This window comes from Chiloscyllium plagiosum, chromosome 1 (genome assembly GCF_004010195.1).
Source record: "Chiloscyllium plagiosum isolate BGI_BamShark_2017 chromosome 1, ASM401019v2, whole genome shotgun sequence".
NCBI lineage: Eukaryota > Metazoa > Chordata > Chondrichthyes > Orectolobiformes > Hemiscylliidae > Chiloscyllium > Chiloscyllium plagiosum.
The window spans coordinates 137,030,828-137,056,923 of NC_057710.1; the positions used below are offsets into that span (position 1 = coordinate 137,030,828).

At 41.4% G+C, this 26,096-nt stretch overlaps 2 protein-coding genes across 3 annotated transcripts in view; both read left to right on the forward strand.

Moving 5' to 3' along the window:
* LOC122555066 (complement factor I-like) overlaps positions 1–17,300 on the forward strand; it is a 56,088-nt gene extending 38,788 nt beyond the window's left edge. Inside the window, exons 12-14 of the mRNA XM_043700730.1 lie at positions 3,699–3,982; positions 8,490–8,588; positions 16,854–17,300. Of these exons, the coding sequence (XP_043556665.1) occupies positions 3,699–3,982; positions 8,490–8,588; positions 16,854–17,071 (601 nt within the window). The 3' untranslated portion in view covers positions 17,072–17,300. The remainder of the gene's footprint in view (positions 1–3,698; positions 3,983–8,489; positions 8,589–16,853) is intronic.
* A 7,614-nt stretch (positions 17,301–24,914) lies between these two features.
* Positions 24,915–26,096, forward strand: part of LOC122553739 (caspase-6-like) — a 43,851-nt gene continuing 42,669 nt past the window's right edge. The window contains exon 1 of one of the 2 annotated variants that reach the window (XM_043698015.1): positions 24,915–25,087. In XM_043698015.1, the coding sequence (XP_043553950.1) occupies positions 25,066–25,087 (22 nt within the window). In that variant the 5' untranslated portion in view covers positions 24,915–25,065. The remainder of the gene's footprint in view (positions 25,088–26,096) is intronic. The other variant, XM_043698008.1, reaches the window with a different exon arrangement.

A 26,096-nucleotide genomic window follows, 5' to 3' on the forward strand; every position in this document is an offset into this window, starting at 1 on the left:
TCCAGTGGAGAGTTTCCCATTGATACCCATTGATTCCAGTTTTGCTAGGGCTCCTCAATGCCACAGTTAGTTGAATGTGGCCTTGATATCAAGAGTTGTCACCCTCAACTCACCTCTGGAATTGAGCTCTTTTGTCCATATTTGAACCAAAACTGTAATGAGGTCAGCAGCTGAGTGGCCCTGGCAGAACCCAAACTAGGCATCACTGAGCAGGTTATTGCTGAGCTGATTTTGTGTGATAGCTTGGGGCGGCACAGTGGCTCAGTCGTTAGTACTACTGTCTCACAACCACAGGGACGCAGGTTTGATTCCTGCCTCGGTGACTGTCTATGTGGAGTTTGCACATTCTCCCCGTGTCTGCGTGGGTTTCCTCTGGGTGCTCTGGTTTCCTCCCACAGTGCAAAGATATGCAGGTGAGGTGAATTGGCCATACTAAATTGCCCATTAGGCACATTAGTCAAGGGTAAATATACAGTAAGGGAATGAGCCTGTGTGGGTTGCTATTTGGAGGCTCGGTATGGACTTGTTGGGCCAAAGGGCCTGTATCCATACTGTAGGGAATCTAATCTAATCTAGCACTGTTGATAACACCTTCCATCCCTTTACTGATGATTGACAGTGGACTCATGGGGCAGTAACTGGCCAGGTTGGATTTGCCCTGCCTTTTATATATAGGACATATCTGGGCAATTTTCCACATTGTCAGGTAGATACCAGTGTTAGAAACTGTACAGAAATGGCTTGACAAAGGGGAGTAGCAAGTTCTGGAGCACAAATCTTCAGTACTACTGTCAGAATGTTACAAGTGCCCATGGCCTATGTCATACCCAGTGCTTCCAGTAATTTCTTGATATCATGTAGAGTGAATTGAATTGGCTGAAGACTGGTATTGGTAATGCTGGGGAACACTAGAGGAGCTAAGATGGATCGTCCATTTGGTACTTCTGGCTGAAGATTGTTGCAAATGATTCAGCTTTATCTTTTGCACTGATGTGCTGGGCTCCCCCATCATTGAGGATGGGGATATTTGTGAAGCCTCCTTCCTCAGTGAGTTGTTTAATTGTCCACCACCATTCACGACTGGATGTGGCAGGATCAGAAAGCTTAGATCTGGTCCGTTGGTTGTGGTATCACTTAACTCTGTCTATCACTTGCTGCTTATGCTGTTTGACATGCAAGTAGCCCTTTTTTGATGGCTTCACCAGGTTATCACCTCATCTTCAGGTATGCCTGGTTCTGCACCTGGTGTGCCCTCCTGCATTGTCCATTGAACCAGGGTTGAACCTCCGGCTTGATAATAATTGTTGACTGTGGGATATACTGGGCCATGAGGTTACACATTGTGTGGGAGTACAATTCTGCTGCTGTTGATGGCTCACAGCACCTCAAAGATGCCCAGTATTGAGTTGCCAGATCTGTTCAAAGTCTGTTGCATTAGCATGGTGAAAGTGCTAATGATGGAGGGTATTTCCAACATGAAGGTGGGATTCCATCTCCACAAGGAGTGATCTATATTTTTCTGTTTGGGAAATGAATATGAGTTCCAGTTATTAGGATAATATAATTCTGTAGTGCAAACCCAGTACGCAAGCTTTCCTCTGCTCTGTTTTCCATAATCTCAAATCTTCGACTCCTTCTGTAATAATATAAACTTTACAACTTTAATGGATTGAAAGAATCAGCAATAACTCTTTCCAGAATAAACTGTTTCTCAAGATGAAAAGGGCAAGGGAAAACTGTTAAATTAAAAACAATATGTGAATTAACCATTGTTGGAAAGAATGCAGTTGTTATCTCCTGAGAAACAGGAGATAACAACTGCAAGATAGCCTGCTGCATCATGACAAATGGGCAATTAAATCTGTGTTCAGAATGAAGGTTCTGAAGTAAAGGAAGAGCTGTGTTTTTAACAGATAGCTAACCCCGAATGTAACAAGGAACAGGGGGCCTACTTCTGGTAAAAAGGAAAGCTACTGACTAGAGGTCTCCAGGAAAGTACTCAATGTTAGGGATGAAAGAATCTATTGAATCATTAATAATGTCACATCACAAACTTGGAAGAGAGAAAACTGTATAAAAATCCAACAACAGAACAATTCAAGAGCAGAACTTCGAAAAACAACACTGCTCAAGGATTGAACCCTGGACATTCAGAGACAGACACTTTCAGCAGAATCCTGACAATATTAATCAGGTAATAGCCAAGTTGGGTTGTGAGGTTTAACTTGCTTACTTGAGGGGTCTTATTTTGGTTGCTACATGCAATAACGTTGAAATCATTGTTTTAGTACTTGATTGCCTGTGAGATTTCTGAATAAGCAGCCAAATTAAAGGTAACTTGTGGTGAGTTCACCCACAACACCTCCCTCCTGCATAAATCAACAATGGCTTCAAAATGAAAAGTTAATTCCAAATATCTGAGAACCAGTACTTATTCCAAGTCTTTTGATGTAAAGGATTTGCTTTTTAACATAAGGCAGTAAGAATTCAGAAATAGTAATTTACCCAGAGAAACTCTGGATGGAATTTATTGACACTCTTGTCTGTGGCAGGTTTGCAATGTGGTATTTAATCAGGCTGCAAGGTATGGGAGGGGTACCACCAGCCCACATTTGCTTGGTTAATTCCAGGGTGGACAGTCTCACATTAGATGTTAATTGAAGTCCTTAAGTGTGTTATTAAGGGCCTCATCCCACCACTGCAGGTATCCAACCAGTGACCAACAGAAGAACTGCAATTCAGGAAACCAAAACAGCAAACTACGTGCTCCAGGGTAGAGAGTGGTGTCGGAGGGCTTATGTCAGGACTGGACACCCTGCATAGTGCCCATTGACTTGTGCCGCCTTGTGCTTTTTTCTCAATGTCCCAAAGATCTAGTCAGTGGTAGCCTTCCTGCAAACTCCATCTGCAATCAACTGTGGTCTGGGTCCTGCTGTGCCTCAGGCCTCTGTTGGTAACATTACCAATACCTTCCACTATTCCCACTTGTGTTGAATAGCAGTAGAGAGTTGTCAGGATATGAAATCCCTGGGAAGACCCACTGTTGGCCAAACTCTGGAAGGTCTTCACCAACAGAGGTGTCTGGTTTTTCCAACTAGCAGGCAAGACCCCATTGTCAACATTAAAATCCACACTTTGTCTTTTCAAATACTCCAAGTCCCATATATTATCATTCCACATAAAAAAAAATTATTAGTTGTTCTACTTCTAGTTTGGGTGTCTGCAATTTTCTCCAAACAGTTGTGCATGCCGTAGTTTTCCAGCATCGATACAGTTAATTGATTTATTAGTTACCTGAGAAACAAACCTGCTGCTTATGGACTATGGGGTGAAATATGTTTGTTTTGCACCAGCTGCACTAAGCAGACTATGCCAATTCCCCAGGGGCAGACACCACCACGGGATGTTATGTGCTTGACGTACACAGCATGTTTCATTGGTATCATTGAAGAATGGCAAAAGGGCAGAACAGGTAGAAACTAGAGGCTGTCTGTCTGGCCCAGGAAACCAACATAAATCTCACTAAGTGAACAGAGTTCTCTGCCTGTAATTTTCCATACAGTTTGTCTATAAAATGTAAGCTGTGCCACAAATATCATTTACATTTTCATAATTTACATTGCTGCTATAATATCTGAAAAAAAATGGAAATACATTGCAGAAATTATTTTTATTAATTTCTTTTGTCCTTATTCCAGGCTCTACCACATGTCTGACTATGTGGTTAGAATTGCAAAGCACAATAAAAGAGATATTGCAGATAATGAAGAAATTTTACCAGTTGAAAAAATCATTATCCATCATGACTACAATGCTAAAACGTATCAAAATGATATTGCCTTGATAAAAGTGAAGCACGTTTTTTTAGACAAGGAATGTATTCCACTGAGTCATGATGTCCAACCTGTCTGTGTTCCCTGGTCTGAGTATCTATTCAGACCCAAGAAAACTTGCATAATATCTGGTTGGGGTCAGGCACGAGGTAAGCTTGTCAATACAGAGTTACATGATAAGAATATTCTGTCTCTGTAAAGATTTTACTTTTAAAGTTAACATTGTAATAGTGCAATGTCTTTAAACTAGGATCTAAATTTCCTGTTCCAACAAAAAGTAACTCACTCACATTTTTGAAGTTCTAGTCGAGAAATTTATTTTCTCTCAATTCTTCAGCTTTCCCTTATGTAGTTTTGGAAAATGGTGCCCTCTTTCCAACCCTAGCAGTAATTATCCTCCGACATATCTCAAAACATGCATCAATGAAACACGGAGTGTACGGAGGGCTGTGGGTTACCATAGCTCTACTGCTCCACATTGCAGGTCAAAGTTTTGATGCTGCTTAATCTACAAACAAGTGTGAAAAATTGAAGCTTTTCAGGTCATTTTGTGAGTGTAGAGTAAGATTGTCTGTTGTATTTAAAAGCCCAAAGCTTAGAAGAAAAAAATATTATGTCAGAGCTGGGTTTATGATTTTTGTTAATCATGGATTCTTTGTACCTCTTCCCATTGTGTCCTTTTATCATTTCTGCCATTTGCCTTTATGTTAAGCCACCCAGCATGCACTTTCTAATATAACAGTATGGAAACACGTACATATAAATACACATAAGACACATGCTAATCAGCACACGTATCTGCTGTATGCATACATGCACATGTGCACATACACCAAACCTGTAAGCACTCACATCCATTCTAGTACGTATCTTTCTAACATATATATCCACTTTCTAACGATTGGAAACACACACACAGCCTTCATGAATGAATCTCATACAGACAGAAAGTCTTTAAACTGGCATGATAATATCTTGTGCATTAGTTTCTACTTCTTTCTCCCCCAAACTAATGCAGCCCACAATCATGCATGTTAAGCTCCCACACTAAATGAAATTCAACTTACTTCCCATATCACTGGATGGAATTTTTAAATTTGCTGTGTTTGGATTGGGTTAGACGTTAAAAAAAACTTAACCCAAAATCTGACCTGGGCCAAACCCAGCCTCTTCTGGTTCCACGGATGTGTATTTTAATGAGGCTAACTGCCTTAATACCAAAAATAATATGTATTTATTTAGTACCTTTAAAGAACCCCTCCCCCTTCGGCTATTTAAATCTCCTACTCACCCTTCTGACCAACCGTCCAGCCTTTCCATTCTCCCTACCTGGCTTTTCCTATTTCCTGTTAACAGCTAGACCTGATTAGCTCCATATTCCACCCTCCAATCTTCCCACTTTGCATGCCTCCAGCCTCTGACCTCCTTTTCCAACCCTTTATCCTTCCCATTCTCCATCCTCTTCAAGCACATCCTTCCTCTTCTGCACTTCCTGGCTCTGGCCTTGTGCCATTTGGCTTCTCAATATGGTTGGCCCTACCAGGAATAGAACTAAAATCTGTTCATCAGATCCTGTCAGAAAATGTTGTAGGACCTCCGGGAAATCCGCTCTGTTTTCTGAATGCAAAACAGTGACTACTCACCTGAACCGTACTTTCCCACATCTCTCCAGCCCCACTTCCTACGTGGTTTATTTTCTCAGTAAATGCTGGGAAGATAATGAACATCCAAAGAATCCAGTGGTAAACAGATTAGCCGGGGGTGGGGGGAAGCAAATATTCCCTTTTACACTCACTAGTAATGTGTTCCCAAATACAAGAGCAGCAGAGTTTAATAATGTATTCAGAATTAGAATTTTAAAAATAGTCATGGCAACCTATGTCTTTCTAATGTGAAAGACACATCTTTTGCACTGATACTAAGCTTTAACATTGTAAAGTATCTCAAGGTGTTTCATGGGAACAACTAACATATCGAGAGATAATACTATGCAACTCAATGTTTAGTCAAAGTAGAAGGTTTCAAGGAAATTCTTAAAGGAGAAATACTGGGGCAGGTTTAAGAATTGTAGAATTTCAGGCCTGTGCAATGAAGTTATGCCTAACAATTGTGAAGTGAATTTTAGGAGGGCAGAGATCTTTTGGAGTGCTATAGGACATAAGAAGCTTATGGAGGTGGGTAGGGACAGGACCAAAGAAGGATTTGAAATAATCATACAAATTTTAAAATTGAAACATTGTTAGAATGAGACTAATATAGTTTAGTATTCACAGGAATGATGGGTTAACTGGACTTGATGTGAGTTAATTCATAGAAAACCAAGTTAAAGAATCATAAAGTCATTCAGCACAGCAACATCTTCTTCAGCCAATTCATCCAACCAGGTTTCCTAAACTGAACAGGTTCCATTTTCCTCATTTTGTCCCCATATCGCTCTAATCCTTTCCTGTCCACGTGCCTATGTGAATGTCTTTTAATATTGTAATTGTAGACACCTCTATCATTTCCTCTGGCATATCATTCCACATATGCACCACTCTCTGTATGAAAAGGTTGTCCTTCAGGAACTTTTAAATATTTCCCCTCTTACTTAAACCTATGCCTTCCAGTTTTGGAATCCCCTTCCTTGGCGAAAAGATCCTGGTTATTCACCTTATCTATGTCCCTCATGATTGCATACACCTCTACAAGGTCAACCCTCTACTTCAGGGAAACAGTCCCAGCCTAACCAGCCTCTTATTATAACTTAAACATTCCAGTTTCAGCAAAATCCTTGTACATTTTTTTTGCATCCTTTCCGGTTTAATAACATCTTTCTTATGGCATGGCAGTACTCCAAACGTGGCCTTACCAAAGTCTCATCCAGCTGTAATGTGATGGCCCAACTTCTATACTCAATTTTTGGATTAGCTCAAATATATGAATATTTCAGGGTGGAAAAGTTACCAGGAGAGCATTGGAACAGTCAAACCTGGAGATAGCACAGGCTTGGATGAGGGTTTCAGTGGCCTATGAGTTGACGTGATGTGGAGATGGACAAAGTTATGGAAGTTGAATAAGATCATAGAATCATAGAGATGTACAGCATGGAAACAGACCCTTCTGTCCAACCCGTCCATGCTGACCAGGTGCCCCAACCCAATCTAGTCCTACCTGCCAGCACCCGGCCCATATCCCTCCAAACCCTTCCTATTCATATACCCATCCAAATGCCACTTAAATGTTGCAATTGTACCAGCCTCCACCACTTCCTCTGGCAGCCCATTCCACACATGCACCACCCTCTGCGTGAAAACGTTGCCCCTTAGGTTTCTTTTATATCTTTCCCCTCTCACTCTAAACTTATGTCCTCTAGATCTGGACTCCCGCACTCAAGGGAAAAGACCTTGTCTATTTAAGCTCATGATTTTATAAACCTCTATAAGGTCACCCCTCAGCCTCCGACGCTCCAGGGAAAACAGCCCGAGCCAATTTAACCTCTCCCTACAGCTCGAATCCACCAACCCTGGCAATATCCTTGTAAATCCTTTCTGAACCCTTTCAAGTTTCACAACATCATTCTGATAGGAAGGAGACCAGAATTGCATGCAATATTCCAACAGTGGCCTAACCAATATCCTGTACAGCCGCAACATGACCTCCCAACTCCTGTACTCAATACTCTGGCCAATAAAGGAAAGCATACCAAACGCTTTCTTCACTATCCTATCTACCTGCGACTCCGCTTTCAAGGAGCTATGAACCTGCACTCCAAGGTCTCTTTGTTCAGCAACACTCCCTAGGACCTTACTATTAAGTGTATAAATCCTGCTAAGATTTGCTTTCCCAAAATGCAGCACCTCGCATTTATCTAAACTATCTAAATTATCTAAATTAAAATCCATCTGCCACTTCTCAGCCCATTGTCCCATCTGAACAAGTTCACATTGTAATCACAGGCAATCTTCTTCGCTGTCCACTACAACTCTAATTTTGGTGTCATCTGCAACTTACTAACTGTACCTCTTATGTTCACATCCAAATCCTTGTGGCACTCCAATCTGAAAAACAACCCTCCACCACCACCCTCTGTCTCCTACTTAGAGCCAGTTCTGTATCCAAATGGCTAGTTCTCCCTGTATTCCATGAGATCTAACCTTGCTAACCAGTCTGCCACGGGGAACCTTGTTGAATGCCTTACTGAAGATGATCTGGGGTTTTGAAGTTGGAGAGAATAAAGAGTCAGAATCTCAGCTCAGGGTCAAAAATGCCAAGGTTGTGAACGGTCCAATTCAGTCTTGACCAATTCAGAGAAGGATTCTGACATCAGCAGCTCAAAGAAGTAGTTGCTAGGCTTCTTCCAATATTGGATTGGAACTAACTCTGTTGATTTGCTAAGATTTGATGATTTCCATTTTGAAGATTGTGGGAAAGTTCTCTTTGGAGAAATACTAATAATTTTAAATGCACCTGTAAGAACCTGAGTTGTATGGAAAATTAATTAAGTTGATTAAATGTGTCTTGAAAATTCTACAAAACACATTTTCCTGGGCTTTCTCATGGGCGAACTTCCTGCTGGAGCATAATTAATCAGCTTTGCAATACAAATGATAATGTTAAGTAGCTTGAATAACATACATCATGAGTGATGTGTCACTTGTGTTCTTGTATTTTTAGAGGACAGAGTAAGCATCCTACGCTGGGCTGAGCTCAATATATTTGGAAACTGTTCAGATATTTACCAGTCTGATTTTTATGAAGGAATGGAATGTGCAGGTAAAGCTAAAACTTTGATCTCATTCATAAAATCTGGTCCACTTTTTAAAAGTTCTTCCACAATCCACAATTTTTTATTCGAGACCCTGGAGTAATAGGTGCCAAATGGTAATGGGTGAGATCTGGATCTACTTTGTTCTACTTCATTGATAGATGCCCATAATGTCACTGATGTTAAGATTATTTGCTTGTTGAAACCACTGCCTTCAGTAAATTAATTACTGGTACAGTTGACATGGTCTTCTGGAATCTCTGATACCTCTCTTGCCTCCTAATTCAGTTATTGTACATCAGCCCCAAGAAGGTTCAAGTTGCATGTCAAAACCACATCCTGGCTAAAGTGAAGCCCATACTATTGTTTCTTTATGGCAGTAAATCACAAAGTCATCAGCTGTCAGAAAGTTACTGGCCTGCTTAGAAAGGAACCATATTAAAAAACATTTTCATTGCCATCACACCTCTCCCATAACAACATAAGAAACCTTCCTGGTACCCACTTCAGAGAACACCACTGTTACAAACAAATAATCACTTAATATTTTTATCATGTTTCTTTTGCAACTGGCAAACATTAGCCAGGCAACACTATTATTTGCCTAAAACTGCCAAGATATTGTTGGGCTAAAATATTTGATTTTCTGAGGCCTGATTTTGAACAGTAGCAGGGTGAGATGACTGAACAGAAGCATTGTATTACATAGTCACTCTTTACCATATCCTTTCAACTTTGTGCTGGAATGAAGTCCAATGGCCAAACACCCAGCACTAGGTATAAGCTTCCATACTTAAGTGCAAGCCTGAACTCCATGTTAGAATTCCTGACATTTATTCTTTGCTTTGCCAACATAAAAATTGGGCAGGTTTTCAAGGGTGCCGAGACTATCACCTTGCCACCCAACTCTGAGCTAGCCCTCCAATATGGTGGCAAGTTCTGAATTTGCAATGCCTGCAACTTTTTATAACAACTCACTGTCAACTGAGCTTTGTTTTCCAAGTTGATTTATTAGAATATGATGCTATCCATGTTATAGTATAGTGATATTGGCACAGGGTGGGATTAGCTGTCCTGCTTCTAGAGCCCAAATCGATGAAAGACAAAAAGTGCAGTGGTACTATGTGCTCCAGGTGCAGTCTTCCTAGATGTTAGCCCTGTTTGTTCCTTGCAACTTGCCCAACCAGCAACCCCTAACCTCTTGCACCCACCTCTCCAGAATGTTCGATTTCTCTCCACCCAATAAGGCCGAATCTCGTGCTTATCTTCTCAACTTCAGGAGCTGGCTTGCTCCCTGGCAGCTCAGTGTAGGGAATTTTGGTGCAGCCGGGACTTCTACAGTTGCTGGCTAAAACGATTGGCCAGCAGTTCTTGAGGGTAGGACTTTCTCCCACTGAGGGCTGGAGGTCCACCCCGCAGTGAGTTCTGGATGTTCACGAGAGCTTCTTTCTGGCACATCAACTGATTGTGATTCTGGGAATGTGGTGGGGTTACAATAAGCAGTCCAGCCACCCTCCTCATCCTTTTAAATACCAACCCAGTTGATAAGGAGGCAATAGGAATGAGACATTCAGTATAGCTAGGTAACTACCAATATATGGAAGTTGTTCTCATGTTGTGCTTACTAGTAACTTTGAATTGCTGTATTGTTCTGCTGAATAATTATTTCATTTGTTCATGCTTCATCAACAATTAATTCCTCCATTAATCTTTTTGTCTTGGGTTTTTTTGTTCCAATTTTTCCACTTCACATTCTATCGAGATAGCAAGGAGCTTTCCATTAACAGTGTTTGTTTGCACTAACTGCTGAAAGTGTGGGCTTTTGTGGTGCAATGGTAACACCCTTACTTCTGAGCCAGGAGGCCCAATTTCAAGTTTCACCTACTCCAAAGATGTGTTAAAAATATACACCTGTTGAAAGTGAATGAAGAGCACAAATGCAGAGTTTAGATGACCATCACCAAAGCACCTGCCTTACAAATGGGAAGAACCTTGTGCCCACTCCATGTCATTTTTGGCAGCAAGGGGGGATTTGGCCAAGCACAGTCCCAGTGAAGACGCTGCCACCTTCCCACCTCCACCTTGGCAGAAAAGGCCCATCAGTGGCCCATTGCCAATTGACTCCCTTACATAAGTAATTAAAGGTCAACTTAAAAGTTACATCTCACCTCCACCACTATGTAAAGAACAATGGACAGGAGCATGTGGGGAGTGGTCCTGGTCATATTTGCTCATGAGCTGACAGGGAAGGTCCTCCTTGTTAAAAAGATTTCTGAGTCTGATTGAGGGACCCAGCACTGCCACTGAGAGTAACAACTTGTCCATGTTGTTAATACACTCAACCCTTCTGTCTGCTATCTGGCAGCAGCAGCGACTGTTTCCTGGGTGTCACTGCCATTCATTCGAGCTATCATTCTCTCACTGACTGGTTGTTTTTGAAGGGCAGAACTTCTGCAGCAATGTTCACTGTGAAGATTTTACTTAACACTTGAAAGAATTCATGTGTTACACCACATGTTGGCTTCACCCTGAGCTCAATCTCCACACCAAAGTGAGTAATACTCAGCTACCCTCTTCCCCAACTTACATACCGACCTCCCCTTCAAATTCTCTGCTGAATAGTCACTGCAGACTGCCTTTTGGAACATTGGTACAACTTGTCAATTGACTTTGCATTGATGTATCAGCAAGATACTGTCAGGTTCCTCGTCCGTAGGACATCAGCTTATCAGGATCATACGTTTCCACTACTTAAGAGAGTCTTCCAGATTGTTTTCCTGCATAGTAAAGAGGAACGTATCTCTCCTCTTCTCCTAACATATATCCATGATTGTCTTTAATACTCGATATTAGTGCAGCGGGATTGGTTTTCTTTGTAGGTGGAGGTGAGGGGTTTATTACCGGACAGTTAGAAATAGTAATGCAAGAGGTGCAATGGGGATTACAAGCTGCAATTTCTTCAATCGGGGTGACAGATTTGGCCATTCCCAGTATGAAACCCATGCTTGCAGATCTGATGGTGAGTTTGGAACTGATACAGGTATTTGATCTGGCATTGGGACTAAATTTCCAATAGTGAGTGCAGTGATATTTTCATACTACTTTTCTTATTTTTCTTCAGGTTCATGTACTTTCAGTCCACAGTAGGTGTTGATCTTCCTTTGATTTTATGTCATTCAATTACTCTCTGACAGCATTTTGACCATCTTTTAAATCCTGTTTGAGAAGTTTGTACTCTTGTTTATAATCTACACGCTCTTGACTCAGTTCATAGAATCCCTAAGGTGGGGAAGCAGATCATTCAGCGCATCGAGTCGGCATTTGCCCAACCCACTTCTCCCTCCCTCTCCCTGTAACGCTGCACTCTCATGACTAATCCACACAGCCTACACATCCCTGGACACTAGGGACAATTTAGCAAAGCTAATCCATCCAACTTGCATATCTTTGGACTGTGGGTGAAAACTGGAGTACCTAGAGGAAACCTACGCAGACACGGGGAGAACGTGCAAAAACAGTTGCCCAAGGGTAGAATCAAACCCGGGTCACTGGCACTGTGAGATAGCAGTACTAACCACTGGGGCAAGATCTCATAGTGTGACCTTAATGATACAAAATGGGCAGCACGGTGGCTCAGTGGTTAGCACTGCTGCCTCACAGCGTCAGGGACCCGGGTTCAATTCCCGCCTCGGGCAACTGTCTGTGTGGAGTTTGCACATTCTCCCAGTGTCAGCGTGGGTTTCCACCGGGTGCTCCAGTTTCCTCTCACAGTCCAAATATGCGCAGGTTAGGTGAATTGGCCGTGCTAAATTGCCCGCAGTGTTAGGTGGATTTGTTGAGGTAAAATGTAGGGGAATGGGTCTGGGTGGGTTGCTCTTCGGAGGGATGGTGTGGACTTGTTGAGCCAAAGGGCCTGTTTCCACACTGCAGAGAATCTCATCTTATCTAACATGAATGTTTTACAATCTGCACCGAACTTTATGCAACAAACGCAAGACTGCAAAATATGAACTTCGAATTAGGTTTGATTCTTTATTTCTTCTGTCTCTTTTATTTGGATCTCCTTTTCCTGATCTATTTGCAAAGTCAAATCTTGGACGGTATGACTATATTCTGTAGCATATAAGAAGTCACAGAAATTCACTTGCCTGGCATTTCAATAAGAGTGCTTCAAGTTCTGCACTAGATATATAGCTAAACTTCTTGTATTAAAATGAAAAGGTGCTTGTATTAAAATTTTCTTTGTGTCGATTTTCCTAAAAACCATACTTTTTTAAGTCCAGCTGTCCACGTGGTGTTACTTTTGTAGACTTGGTTTTCTGATACAGTTCAGTGGTCTGTTAGTAATCTAAGCAATTTCATTTCACTCATAATATTGTGTTTCCTTCTTAAAACAACTTAAGCGACATGCTCTGAAAGTAACAACATACTTAAAACACAGCAAAAGAATTAACAACTTGGCTTTAAAATTAGATTGATAAGTTAAATTTTATCAGAAATTGGCTGAGTCATTTTTGTGGAGTTTTGTGGACATTTCCCTTGATGAAGGTTTTGTGCTATCTTCCAGTTGTGGAAATTAAATCAACTCAACTCAAATGCTAGCAAGAGCAAAGAAAAATTTTATTACAGGCCTTGCAAAGGAACCCTCTGCACTTGACAAAATGCCTTATGCAAGAGGTACTTGAGCATAATTCGGATACTCGTCTTATACTGTTTCTTATCACGCTCTCAAGGGCAAAGACTGGGAAAACTCAAGTTGTTATTCTCTCATCCCCTGATCTTGGACATAACAGTTCTTTAGCTTTCGCTGAGTTCGACTGTCGCAAGGTCAAGCTGAATGTTTACAAAGTTCAAACAGAGACAAGCTGGCTGCAAACCTCAAAGTATTGTTTTCAAAGCTCAGCACAGCATTAAATTTTAGAAATGCATTCTCTTTCAAATTTGTTAATTTTCCATTACACTTCCCACTAACCTATGCACCACATCCCTTTGGTGTCACACTCATTGTATTCTCCTGCTTGTCACAGACAGAAATACTGGCCACTGCCAGAACCTCCCAGAACTTTTGATGCTGTCTTGAAAGCAGAGCCGTGCATTTGTTCAAGCGCTGGTTGTCAACTGCTGCTCTGCATGGTTTCTGTCTGTTGTCCTGGACATGTTGGACTGAGGAGTCTTGGCTATCCTATCCTGATAGTAAAGGGTGCATGCAGTCACTGCCCATGGAACGTGCCACTAGTGCCCAAGGTGGAGGAATAAGTGGCGAGCTGGAATCATCAGGTTACGGCCTTGAGTTTCATGTTGACATTTAGTGACATCTAGCTTCTATCTGATAGCTTGAAGAATGGGAAGCTGCATATCAGTGGGGTGAGATTAGGTAAAAATGAGATGTTTATTGCATGCTGATAGGTCTCTCACAAAACACAAATGAGAATCTCATCTTGCCATTCAAAACTTCAGAGGAAAATAAGACTGTTGGCTCTCAACATTGACATTAGGAGATATCCAATCTCCTGTGTTTTCCCCAACTTTCTCACTATCGCCCACATTGTTCAGGGGATAGAAAGAACTGACTTTTTCTTTTGAGGTACAGCAAAAATGGCATAGATCACCTTGAATTTTTTGTAATGCTGTTTTTATTCTGTACTGACCTTACTGCTTAAAATATTGAATCCTCTCTACAATATTAAGCATGGAATCAGGATGTTGGTTGTTAATGATCACCAGGAAAACAAATACTTGAACTAATGCCTGGAGAACCAAGTACTTATCAGATATTGCCCTGTTCATCTTGACACCCATGTCCTGCATGCTATCAATCAAAGTCTGCATTTGAAGATGATGCCTATCCATCACTTACACTGTACTCTTCGGGATGAGAGGTTTTGTTTTGCAGCTACTTCCTCCCAGACTGTTTTACTGAGTAACTATCTTTGATGTTATATAAAGTAAAACATTGATTGTAACATTGGCCCTGCCTCCTGTTACATATTTCTGGAGGCCTTTCTCAGATAAGGCAGGGTTTAGATTACTTACAGTGTGGAAACAGGCTCTTTGGCCCAACAAATCCACACTGACCCTCCGAAGAGCAACCCAGCCAGACTCATTTCTCTACATTTACCCCTTCACCTAACACTACAGGCAATTTAGCATGGCCAATTCACCTCACCTGCACATTTTTTGGACTGTGGGAGGAAACCGGAGAACCCGGAGGAAACCTATGCAGACACAGGGAGAATGTGCAAACTCCACACAGACAGTCGCCTGAGGTGGGAATTGAACCCAGGTCTCTGGCGCTGTGAGGCAGCAGTGTTAACCACTGAGCCACCGTGCCACCCACATCTTTACATAAATTTGATTCTCTGGCCTCAGCTTTTACTGTAGTCCTTTCATTGTAGTCTCCACCCGATCATTAGCTAAATGCTCTTAAACTGAGGGCTGAACTTTTTATTCGGGAATATTTTTTCCTATTTACAGTACCCATTATACTGGCCCATATTGGTGTTGTGTAGCACCCGGAGTCCACTTCCCCTTACTAATTCTACCTGGACCTGTGATTCCTGGTGTGGCTGAATTTCTAATGGCTGGCCATCATCCTGGCAGCAGACCAGTATTTCTCTCTGCCAATTTGTCATTCCTAGAAGAAAAGGCCAAGAAATGCAATGAGGTTTGTGCTAGCAGCTGCTGTTCTCTTAATGTAGCAGTGTGCATGTGTCAGAATTTTGTTTACCACTTGTTCTGTACAAACTAACACTTGCCACTAAGTGAAATGCTATTGGTTCAGTTGTCGCCCCCTTCTGAGTGAAATGCTGTTGGTTCAGTTGTCGCCCCCTCCTGATTGAAATGCTATTGGTTCAGTTGTCGCCCCCTCCAGCCAGGCTAATGGACGTACGGTTACTTTGTTTATTGTTTTAGTTACAGATATTTAATGATTTGTTGGTGACATCCCACTCCCCTCCCATGCCCAAATGCCCCGTCTTCAACCTCATATCATGTAGGTTGACATTGCATAAATAAATGAACTTACTTTTTATTGGACGTGATGAACTTGAGACTTATTAAGAGCAGGGAAGCTGTGTAGTGGGGTCCCATTTGCAGCCTGACCCTTTTATGTTATAATAATAGACAGGAGAACGTGCTGAAGAAAGGCTGCAGGTCTGCCAGCATCTATGAAGAGAGAAACAAACTTTAAGTCCAATAAGACTTCTTTGGAACTCTAGTTCTGAAGAAGAGTCATACTGGATTTGAAATGTTAACTTTGTTTCTCTTTCTAGCGCTGTTGTCAGACCTGCTGAGTTTCTCTAGCACTTCCTGCCACTATTTCAGATTTCCATCATCCACTGTATTTTGCATTTATTTCAATGATAGTGCCTTTTCCCCTCAAGATGAATGGACCCCATGTCTTTAAAACAAGGTTACTTGAAAGGTAGGAGACTAGGGGACCAGGGTGGAGACCATATTTGGTAAGGGGTAAATTAATAATAATTACTCCCTCTGGTCAGGAAGCACTTTTTCACAAAACTAAAATTTGTTTTTTTTTGAGACAATTGAAATGATCAACACTGAGGTCAATAAATGTGTTCACTAATTGGTTTAAAGGATATGGTGCAAAGCCGCACATGGAGAGTGTAAGTATAGATCAGATATGATCTGACTGAATGATGGAACAGATCTGGGGTTGGTGGTTTACTTCATACTCTATGAAACTTCCATCTAAGACCAGGAACTTTGTATCTGGATTCTGTCAGAGTTTCTGGATGTAAATTCTATTTTTTTTTAAACCTAAACTCTGAAAATGCCTTTAGAACCTTTTAGTTATATTTATTTGTATGATGGATTCTGTAATTCTACATGACCTTCGACCTAAGTCAAATGAGAAGGTAGAGGAAATCGCTAGGGACAGATCAAGGTACAGTGTAACTAAACTCATTGTGGAAAACCAAGAGAAATCCTGCAAAATTTCCAGGACCATGGAATTATACAAAACAGAAGACCACCATTTGTCTGACATAGTTGACTTTCCTTGCTCATGTACTTTTCCCAATATTTGTTTCAAATTAACGTTGAATGTGTGAATTAGCAGTTAGTCATGTTTAATTCTGTGCTTAATTCTTCCTGCAATTCCTAAAGTTATGGAACAAAGTTACATTCCTAATTTTGGCACCACAAAAGGTTTCAGTTATTTTTATCGTTATTCAAAATGAGATTAATTTGAAACAGTATTCTTTCAAACTTGAAGATCACCATCTAACGGTCATTCTTCTTTCCTTGGGCAGGAAAAATGGATGGAACAGTTGACGCATGCAAAGGTGATTCTGGGGGTCCACTAGTCTGTACTGATGAAAGAAATGAAGTCTACGTGTGGGGTTTAGTTAGCTGGGGTGAAGAATGTGGGAAATATGGACGTCCTGGTGTGTATACAAAGGTGTCTCATTACTTTGAGTGGATTAGCAGTCATGTTGGTCGAGCTCTTATTAGTAAATACAATGTCTGAATGTTCAACATCTTTTTCATTCGCACCAAATGCATTTGGTATAACTCATTTTCATTATGAAATTTTAAACATTATAATTACATCTAATGTTCAAATATAATTTACCACGAATAATCCTGTGTTATCAGGAAGCAAGTTAACAGAAATGATTGGGAATCAGAGGTGGATTTGACCTGTTGCTTTGTAAACTTCTTTACTAACAATAAAGACATGTTAAATAACAACCAAACAGCATTTCGTCAATAATTCTGCAAGGAAATTCAATATTATATTTTCAATATTTCCAGTTTTAAAAAAGCTAAGGAAGGTGAAAAGTCACCAGATTGAAAGAAGGCGAAAGGCTTCCACATGAAATCCAAGAGAGGGTTTCATGAAAGATCACTAGGTTGAATCAAGATAAAGATAAAACATATTATCTCCTCCATCTGTAGCAGGTTCACAACTGTTTGGGGCCTAGCCTTAAACATCTATTCCAAATATTCTAAATTCATGTTAGCTTTAATGGTCATCTCAGCAGTGTATTTTTCAGTACATGTTTTTCTAGTCTTTTTCCAGTACATGTTTAAGTAGGCCATAAATGCTTCTGGACTTAATGAAGTTGAAGTGTGGGATTTTTTTTTTAGATTACATTACAGTGTGGAAACAGGCCCTTCGGCCCAACAAGTCCACACCGACCCGCCGAAGCGAAACCCATCGATACCCCTACATTTACCCCTTACCTAGCACTAGGGGAATTTAGTATAGCCAATTCACCTGACCCTGCACATCTTTGGACTGTGGGAGGAAACCCACGCAGACACGGGGAGAACATGCAAACTCCACACAGTCAGTCGCCTGAGTCGGGAATTGAACCCGGGTCTCAGGCGCTGTGAGGCAGCAGTGCTAACCACTGTGCCACCGTGCCGCCCACAAATCTTTCAGAGGATTGCGTGACTTTGGAATTCTCTGCCTCAGAAAGCGGTGGACACAATACATTGAATATTTCTAAGGTGGAGATAGCTAATTCTTTGTTAGGTAAAGACTCCAGAATTAGGAGCAACAGATTAAAAACTAAAGGACTCTTCCATTTAATTCAGAGATTAGAAGAATTCTTTCTCTTGTACAGTCATGTATTTTTAGAATTTTCTTTCACAGACAACAATAGACACTGTTATTTACTATATGGCTAAGGCTGAATTAGACACATTTTTGATCTACATGCTTCTTTGACATGTAGGAAAATGGAATTATGGACACAATCAGATTAGCCACAAGCTTATTGAAGTTTGGACAGGCTCAATGAGCCTCTTGGCTACTTCTGTCCCTTATTCTTCTGACCTTTGAAAAATGCTGACGCTCTCTCATTGATGAAATTTTCTATCTTCCCTCTGATGGTGGTTGAGAATGAGAATTGTGAAAGAGAAGTGAGAAGGAGAAGGCAAAGGATAAACTGCCAGAAGAGGACGGATCAGATCAAGGTGTGATTTTGAGCCAAGTACCAGGCCACCACAATCCTTGTAAGACAACTGCCCATTCCTGGTATTAATCAAGAAGTGTGGCGCTGGTAAAGCACAGCAGGTCAGGCAGCATCTGAAGAGCAGAAGAGTCAATGTCTTGTGCAGAAGCCCTTCATTAGCAATGTGATGAATGGCTTATGCTCAAAACATCGATTCTCCTGCCCCTCAGATGCTACCTGACCCACTGTGCTTTACCAGCGCCACACTTTTTCACTCTGATCTCTAGCATCTGCAGTCCTCACTTTCTCACATTCTTGGTATTAGTCTGGTAAACGTTCTACGAATAGTTTCCAATGAATTATCATCCTTTTTTAAATAGAGTGATTAATACCAAACACATTATTCTGGATGTGGTCTGTTGGATATTGGGGTCCCTTAATAATGGAATTTTCCTAGTATTTACTGAGTAACATGAGATTTCATTTCACATTTATTACAGCAGTAATTAGCTTTCAAAAAATTAGATTAGATTAGATTCCCAACAGTATGGAAACATGCCATTTGACCCAACACGTCCACACCGACCCCCCGAAGTGTAACCCACCCAGGCCCATTCCCCTACCCTATATTTACCACTGACTAATGCACCTAACACTATAGGCAATTTAGCATGGCCAATTCACCTGACCTGCACAAAGGGATTGTGGGAGGAAACCGGAACACCCAGAGGAAACCCACACAGACACGGGGAGAATGTGCAAACTCCACAAAGGCAGTCGCCCAAGGCAGGAATTGAATATGGGTCCCTGGTGCTGTGAGGCAGCAATGCTAACCACTGAGCCGCCATGCTGCCCATAAGCCGCCCATTTAGCATGAGTAAACAAAAGGGAAGAATTACAAGAAATATGGTGGTCACAATGCCCACTGAATGACTGTCAATAGTTTACCTGCTGCCAAATGCACCTAATTAACAGTGTGCTGTTATTGAAAATAAGAAGTATTTGTTCTTACAAAATGGTAAACTAGCCCTCAGATTAAGGTAATAGTGGATGACCACCAAGGTGATAGTGGTCATCCAGTGTCTTGAATGGTTGTTCCATGGACATTAAATGAAAGAGTTCAGACAATTGATTGATACAGTGCAAATTACCTGTCCCTAGAAACATAAAATAACAATAAGTGTTCATGGTTTGCAGAAAGATTTGTAGCGAATGTGCCGGTTGCCGTAGTTACATGTATGTTCCCTGAGCTGGCATTTTGATTTGCAGACATTTCATACCCTTTCTAGGTGACATCCTCAATGCTTTGGAGCCTCCTGTGAAGCTCTACTAAATAAATCCCAGAAGACTCTAGACCTCTGGATATATTGCCAGCTAGTATGGTGGGTGCTGACCACCTGCTTGCGTCTGAAGAGAACTGAATTGGTTCTTCACAGGGACAGAAATTGAATCATATGGAATGCAAGTGTCTTTATGGATAAAACACTAATGATATTCAAATATTAGCAGGGGAGTTCTACTACTCTCCTGGCTGACATTTATTACCAAGATAATAGCACCAAAAAAACTGACTATTACATCATTGCTATTTGTAGGACTTTACATATGCGAATTGGTTATGATTTCTCTACACTACAGCAATACTGTTCTTCAGAAATACCTCATTGTCTCTGAAGACTATATAATTAAACACCATGAGAAGAAAAGTGTCAACAATACAGAATATAATCTAAATAAATCATAACATAGAAAGTAGAAAGCCTCAAAAAGCAGACAGGGGAACTTTTGACTCAAAAAACACACATAGAAAACCGTTCAAAAGTGTTCAAAATTCAAAACAAAAGCCAGAAGCCAGAAACCAAACCACATTAATATCATAATTTTCTTTAGGGAACTAACTAATAAAGGGTTAGGGAACTGACTTATATGTTGACTGCATTCTCAAAAATAGACAAATTGAATGCATTATACATTGAATTCTCACTTGGTGCAATGATCAATAGAGTCATGGAATCATAAAGCTTTATAATGTATTCAGATTGTACAATGTAGCCTCTTCATTCATGTGTCTCTCTGCTACACTTTGTATAGTTTGGAACATTGACACAAATCTATGGGCGGCACGGTGGCACAGTGGTTAGCACTGCTGCCTCACAGCGCCAGAGACCCGGGTTCAATTCCCGCCTCAGGCGACTGACTGTGTGGAGTTTGCACGTTCTCCCCGTGTCTGCATGGGTTTCCTCCGGGTGCTCCGGTTTCCTCCCACGGTCCAAAGATGTGCAGGTCAGGTGAATTGGCCATGCTAAATTGCCCGTAGCGTTAGGTAAGGGGTAAATGTAGGGGTATGGGTGGGTTGCGCTTCGGCGGGGCGGTGTGGACTTGTTGGGCCGAAGGGCCTGTTTCCACACTGTAAGTAATCTAATCTAATCTATCTCAAATGATGTCAAATTTACAAACCTCTAATCCATTTGAACTTTTAACAGATTCAGTTGCAGAATCTCTTTATTCACAACTTCATTATTCGCCCATCTTGAATGAATAATCTGTACTGTAACATCTTTTGAATTCCAAATGGCTCAAGAGATCAACAAGCAAGCATCAAGCAGGGCACTTTTACAGCTGACTGACTACGGAATTGCAAGTATCTCTGGAGATGGTGGAAATAAAAACAAGCAGTGTAGTTTCACAGCTGTCTTTGAGAGACCTAACATTGGAATTGCACACTGCAGCTGGGGAGATCAGTGATGATTTAAGAGCCTTATCAGATTAGTGTTTGATTTTAAGGCTTATAAAATGTCTAAATCTTGATTTACAAAACAAAAATTTATAATATTGAATAGGGTGAGATTTTATATTTTACTGAGATCAGTCTCTTGATTGAATTTTAATATAAAAGTTAGGTATTAATTTATCCTAGAACAGTGTTTTGAGGAGTAAAACTGTGTTAGCACTGAGTTTTTGAGCAAAGTTGTTATGTTTGTTTTTAGGTTATTTCTGGATCTTTAGATTGCTGAAGGGGCCGAGATTGTCTTTGGTAGAGTGATGTGTTCTTCCTTTTGGATATGGGCGATCATGGAGCATTTCCATGTTCCTGGAGACCTGTCTGCAGGAAGTGTGTTCGGTTGCAAATCGTCAGAACACACTGACCATTGGGATTTCTTCTCGGGTAAAAGTGGCCTTTATAAGGAAGATGGGTTGCACCTGAATTGGAAGGAACCCATATCCTGGTGGAGAGATTTGCTAGTGCTACTCAGGAGGCTTCAAACTGAAAGGGGTGAGACCATAAAGGATAGTAAAAAAAGTGGCAAGTCTGAGGCTGGTACAGTAGATAAGGGAGCAAATTAAATAGTCAAGGCAGGCAAGAAAATGGAAGAAAATGAGGTAAGACTGATCAATTAAACTACATTTATTACAAAGCAAGAGCCTGGCAGGTAACACAGATGAACTTAGGGCATAGTTGAGGATATGGGAAGTGGGATATCATAACTATTAGAGCTGAAAATGTGTTGCTGGAAAAGCGCAGCAGGTCAGGCAGCATCCAGGGAACAGGAGAATCGACGTTTCGGGCATAAGCCCTTCTTCAAGAAGGGCTTATGCCCAAAACGTCGACTCTCCTGTTCCCTGGATGCTGCCTGACCTGCTGCGCTTTTCCAGCAACACATTTTCAGCTCTGATCTCCAGCATCTGCAGACCTCACTTTCTCCCTATCATAACTATTACAAAGATGTGGCTCAGGGAGGGGCAGGACTTGCAGTTTAATATTTCAGGGTATAGGTGCTATAGGAAGGATAGAAAGGGGGCAAGAGAGGAGAAAGAGTGACATCTTTGTTTAAGGATAACATTAAAGTTGTACTAAGGGTGGATATTCCTGGGAGAATGCTCAGTGAAGTTATATGAGTGGAACTTAGAAATACAAAAGAGATGATCACTTTATTGGGATTGTACTGTAGGACCCCAAGACCGAGCAGAAAATTGAGAAGAAATATGTAACGAGATCTCAGATATCTAAAAGAAAAATAGAGTTGTAACAGTAGGGGATTTTCATTTTCCAAACAGATTAGAACTGCCATAATATTAAGGGCTTGGTTGGATAGGAAATTGTTAAGTGTGTACAAGAAAAGCTCTTATTCAGTATGTGGATGCAGCTACCAGAGAAGGAGCAAAACTTAACCTACTTTTGGGAAATAAGACAGGTCAAGTGACTGAGGTGTCAATGGGGGGGAGCAAGTGTTCATAATTATATTCATCTTAACAAAGTTATGGAGAAGGATAGATCTGATTTAAAAGTTAAAGTTCTGAATTGGAGAAAAGCCATTTTTGACAATATTAGGCAGGGACTTTCGGTTAGGGGAGGCTGTTCATAGGTAAAGGAACAGTTAGAAAGTGGGAGGTCTTCAAAAAATGAGATAACGTGAGTTCACAGACAGTATGGTCCTGAGGGTAATGCTGGTAGGTGTGAGGAATATTGGATAACAAGAAAAATTAAGGTCAAGAAAAAGGAGGCATATGTCAGGTATGTACAGCTAGGATCAAATGAATCCCGAGAGGACAGTTAGGGTATACTTAAGAGGGAAATCAGGAGGGCAAAATGCTTTAGCAAATAGGGTTAAGTAGAATTTGAAGAGATTCTATAGTACATTAAGGGCAAAAAGGTAACTGGGAGAGAGTAGGGTCCCTTAAAAATCAACGAGGCTGTCTATGTGTGGAACTACAGGAGCTGAGTGAGATACCAAACAAATATTTCACATCAGTATTTACTATGGAGAAAGACATGGAAGCGAGGGACCTTGGGAAAATAAATAGAAACATCTTGAAAAGGGTCCATATTACAGAAGAGGAGGTGCAGGAGGTCTTAAAATGCATAAGGTACTTAAATTCTCAGGACCTGATCAGGTATACCTTAGAGCTCTGTGCGAAGTTAGGGAAGTGATTCTTGGGCCCCTTGCCCAGACATTTGTATCATCGACAGTCACGGGTGAGTTCCGGAAGACTGAAGGGTGGCTAATGTGCTGCCTTCATTTAAGAAAGGTAACAAGGAAATGCCAGGGAATTACAGATCACCTTGAATTATGCTTTTATTCCCTCTATTGACCTTACTGTTTAAAATATCTAATCTGTACAACATTTTAAATCCACTTATCTGAGTATCCAGCCATTTATCTTGTAGATGATGTCTGGGATGCCAAGAAAATGGGCATGGAATCAGGATATTAGTTGTTAACAATCATCGGGAAAACAAATAATTGATCTAATTCCTGGACACCTAAATAGTTATCAGATACTGCCCTATTCATCCTGAAATCCATAGCCTGAATGGTACCAGTCAAAGTCTGCACTTGAAGATGATGCCTATTCATCACATGGGATAGGAGTTTTTTTATATATAGATACCTGCTCCACTCTGTTTTACATTGCCTCTGTCTATCTTATGCATAAAACCTGATGTGTTTGGTGTTGCCTCTAAAATTAACTTTAGGTCAGCCTCTCGTCACAAAATTGAGGACTCCAGAACTTTCTTGCGTCTTTACTCATATCAAAGCCTGTTTACCCATAATCCTTATTGACCTATATTGACTTCTGATGAAACAATTCTTTAATTTTAAAATTCAGTTTTATTTTCAAACCTCTCTATGCCTTGCTCCACACTATCTCTGCAATCTCCCTGAGAACTCAGCCCTAAACCTTCTAAGATCTTTACATTCTCCCAAATTCTGATCATTCCTAAATTGAATTGTCTGTACCAATGATGGCCATGTCTTCGACTATCAAAAGCTCTTTTCCTTAAACCTCTTTCCTTTGAGGTTCCTTAAAAACGTACCACCTCAGCCAAGTTAACTCTTCCTATATGATTTGGTGTCAAACGTTGCTCTACAATCTGATTCTGAAGTGCTTTAGGGCGCTAAATTATATCAGGGTGCGCGACCTTTGCACTGGTCACTGGGAAATTCAAGTTATTGGTCTCTACATGGATTGCAATAATGTTCACAAACACGGGCAACTCACAATTTTAATTCTGCTCTTGAAAACTGTCTCAAACTAGGCCAATATCTCAAGGCACTGAAAACAGCAGCAAATAATGCAAATCAAAAACAAGAACATACTGGAAGCACTCGGCTGCATTTATGCATGTATCAACACCAAATAATAGTATCAAGTTACTGCTTCTCAATGGGCAAAGTTCAAGGAACTATACCGAGTTGCTCCTTCCCATGTGCAATGGGCAAACTGCGAGTAACGACACCCAGTGAACGTGCCAAAGGCTATGCCTCTCCCTGAAGGATGGGCTGAGCGCGGGCTGCACCAGGTGTAGCACAGGAGTCCACACCTGCGGGCACCGGGCTGATTGACAGCCGCGTGGGCCAATCACCATCGGCGGAGCGGGAGGCGGCGTTTCATCGGTTTGCAGGATGCGCATGCTCATGGAAAGAAAAAAAAGACCCGGATTGAGGGTGAGCAAGGGAAAGAGATAAACAAAGAGAAAGACAAAGGAGCTCACACACAGAGAGAGAAAAAAGGAAGGAGACAGAGAGAAGAATCCCCACGGAGCGGCACCGAGCCCATGGCAGCGAACCAGGAGCCAGGTACCGGGATCGGGACGTCAGGCCGATCGGCGGGGGGGGGGTCTCTGTTATTAGGGCCCGGGGTCACCTGGCCCTCGTTCCTCCTGTCAGTGCCCACGCTCCCAGATGCTCACTGTCTGGGAGTTGGAATCACCTTCCAAGGCAGCGCTTGACCTTTCCGACCCCACTCACTCACCCCAACCCACCCCCCCTCTCTCTCCCACTCTCTTCCCCCCCCCCCACACTCTCCCCCCCGTTTATTCTTTTTTCTTCTCTTGTTGCCTTTAATGTTTAATATTATCTCTGGGGGGTAGGGAGGGAGGCTTATTTGTTTTCCACTTTGCGATTTTCCTTTTTGTTTTATATATATAGGCCGGGTGGTCTAGTTGATTCAGGTGAGGAGGGGTGTTTGCCTTGTCTTACCTTATCTCTTTCTTGTTTCCCCCTATTATTTTGTGTTACTATACTTAATTATTATCTGCTGAGACTGTAATTTTATAGTTTTATATGTTTATACGTGGTACTAACATTACCAAATATTTAGGGTGCAGCTTTGCTCGCTGAGCTGTAGGTTTGATATACAGACGTTCCATTACCTGGCAAGGTAACATCATCAGTGGTGACCTCCAAGTGAAGCGAAGCTGTTGTCTCCTGCTTTCTATTTATATGTTTGTCCTGGATAGGTTCCTGGGGTTTGTGGCGATGTCATTTCCTGTTCGTTTTCTGAGGAGTTGATAGATAGTATCTCGATCTATGTGTTTGTTAATGACATTGTGGTTGGAGTGCCAGGCCTCTAGGAATTCTCTGGCATGTCTTTGCTTAGCCTGTCCCAGAATAGATGTGTTGTCCCAGTCGAACTGGTGGTTTATTTCATCCGTGTGTAGGGCTACGAGGGAGAGAGGGTCGTGTCTTTTTGTGGCTAGCTGGTGTTCGTGTATCCTGGTGGCTAACTTTCTTCCTGTTTGTCCTACGTAGTGTTTGTGGCAGTCCTTGCATGGAATTTTGTAGATGACGTTGGTTTTGTCCATGG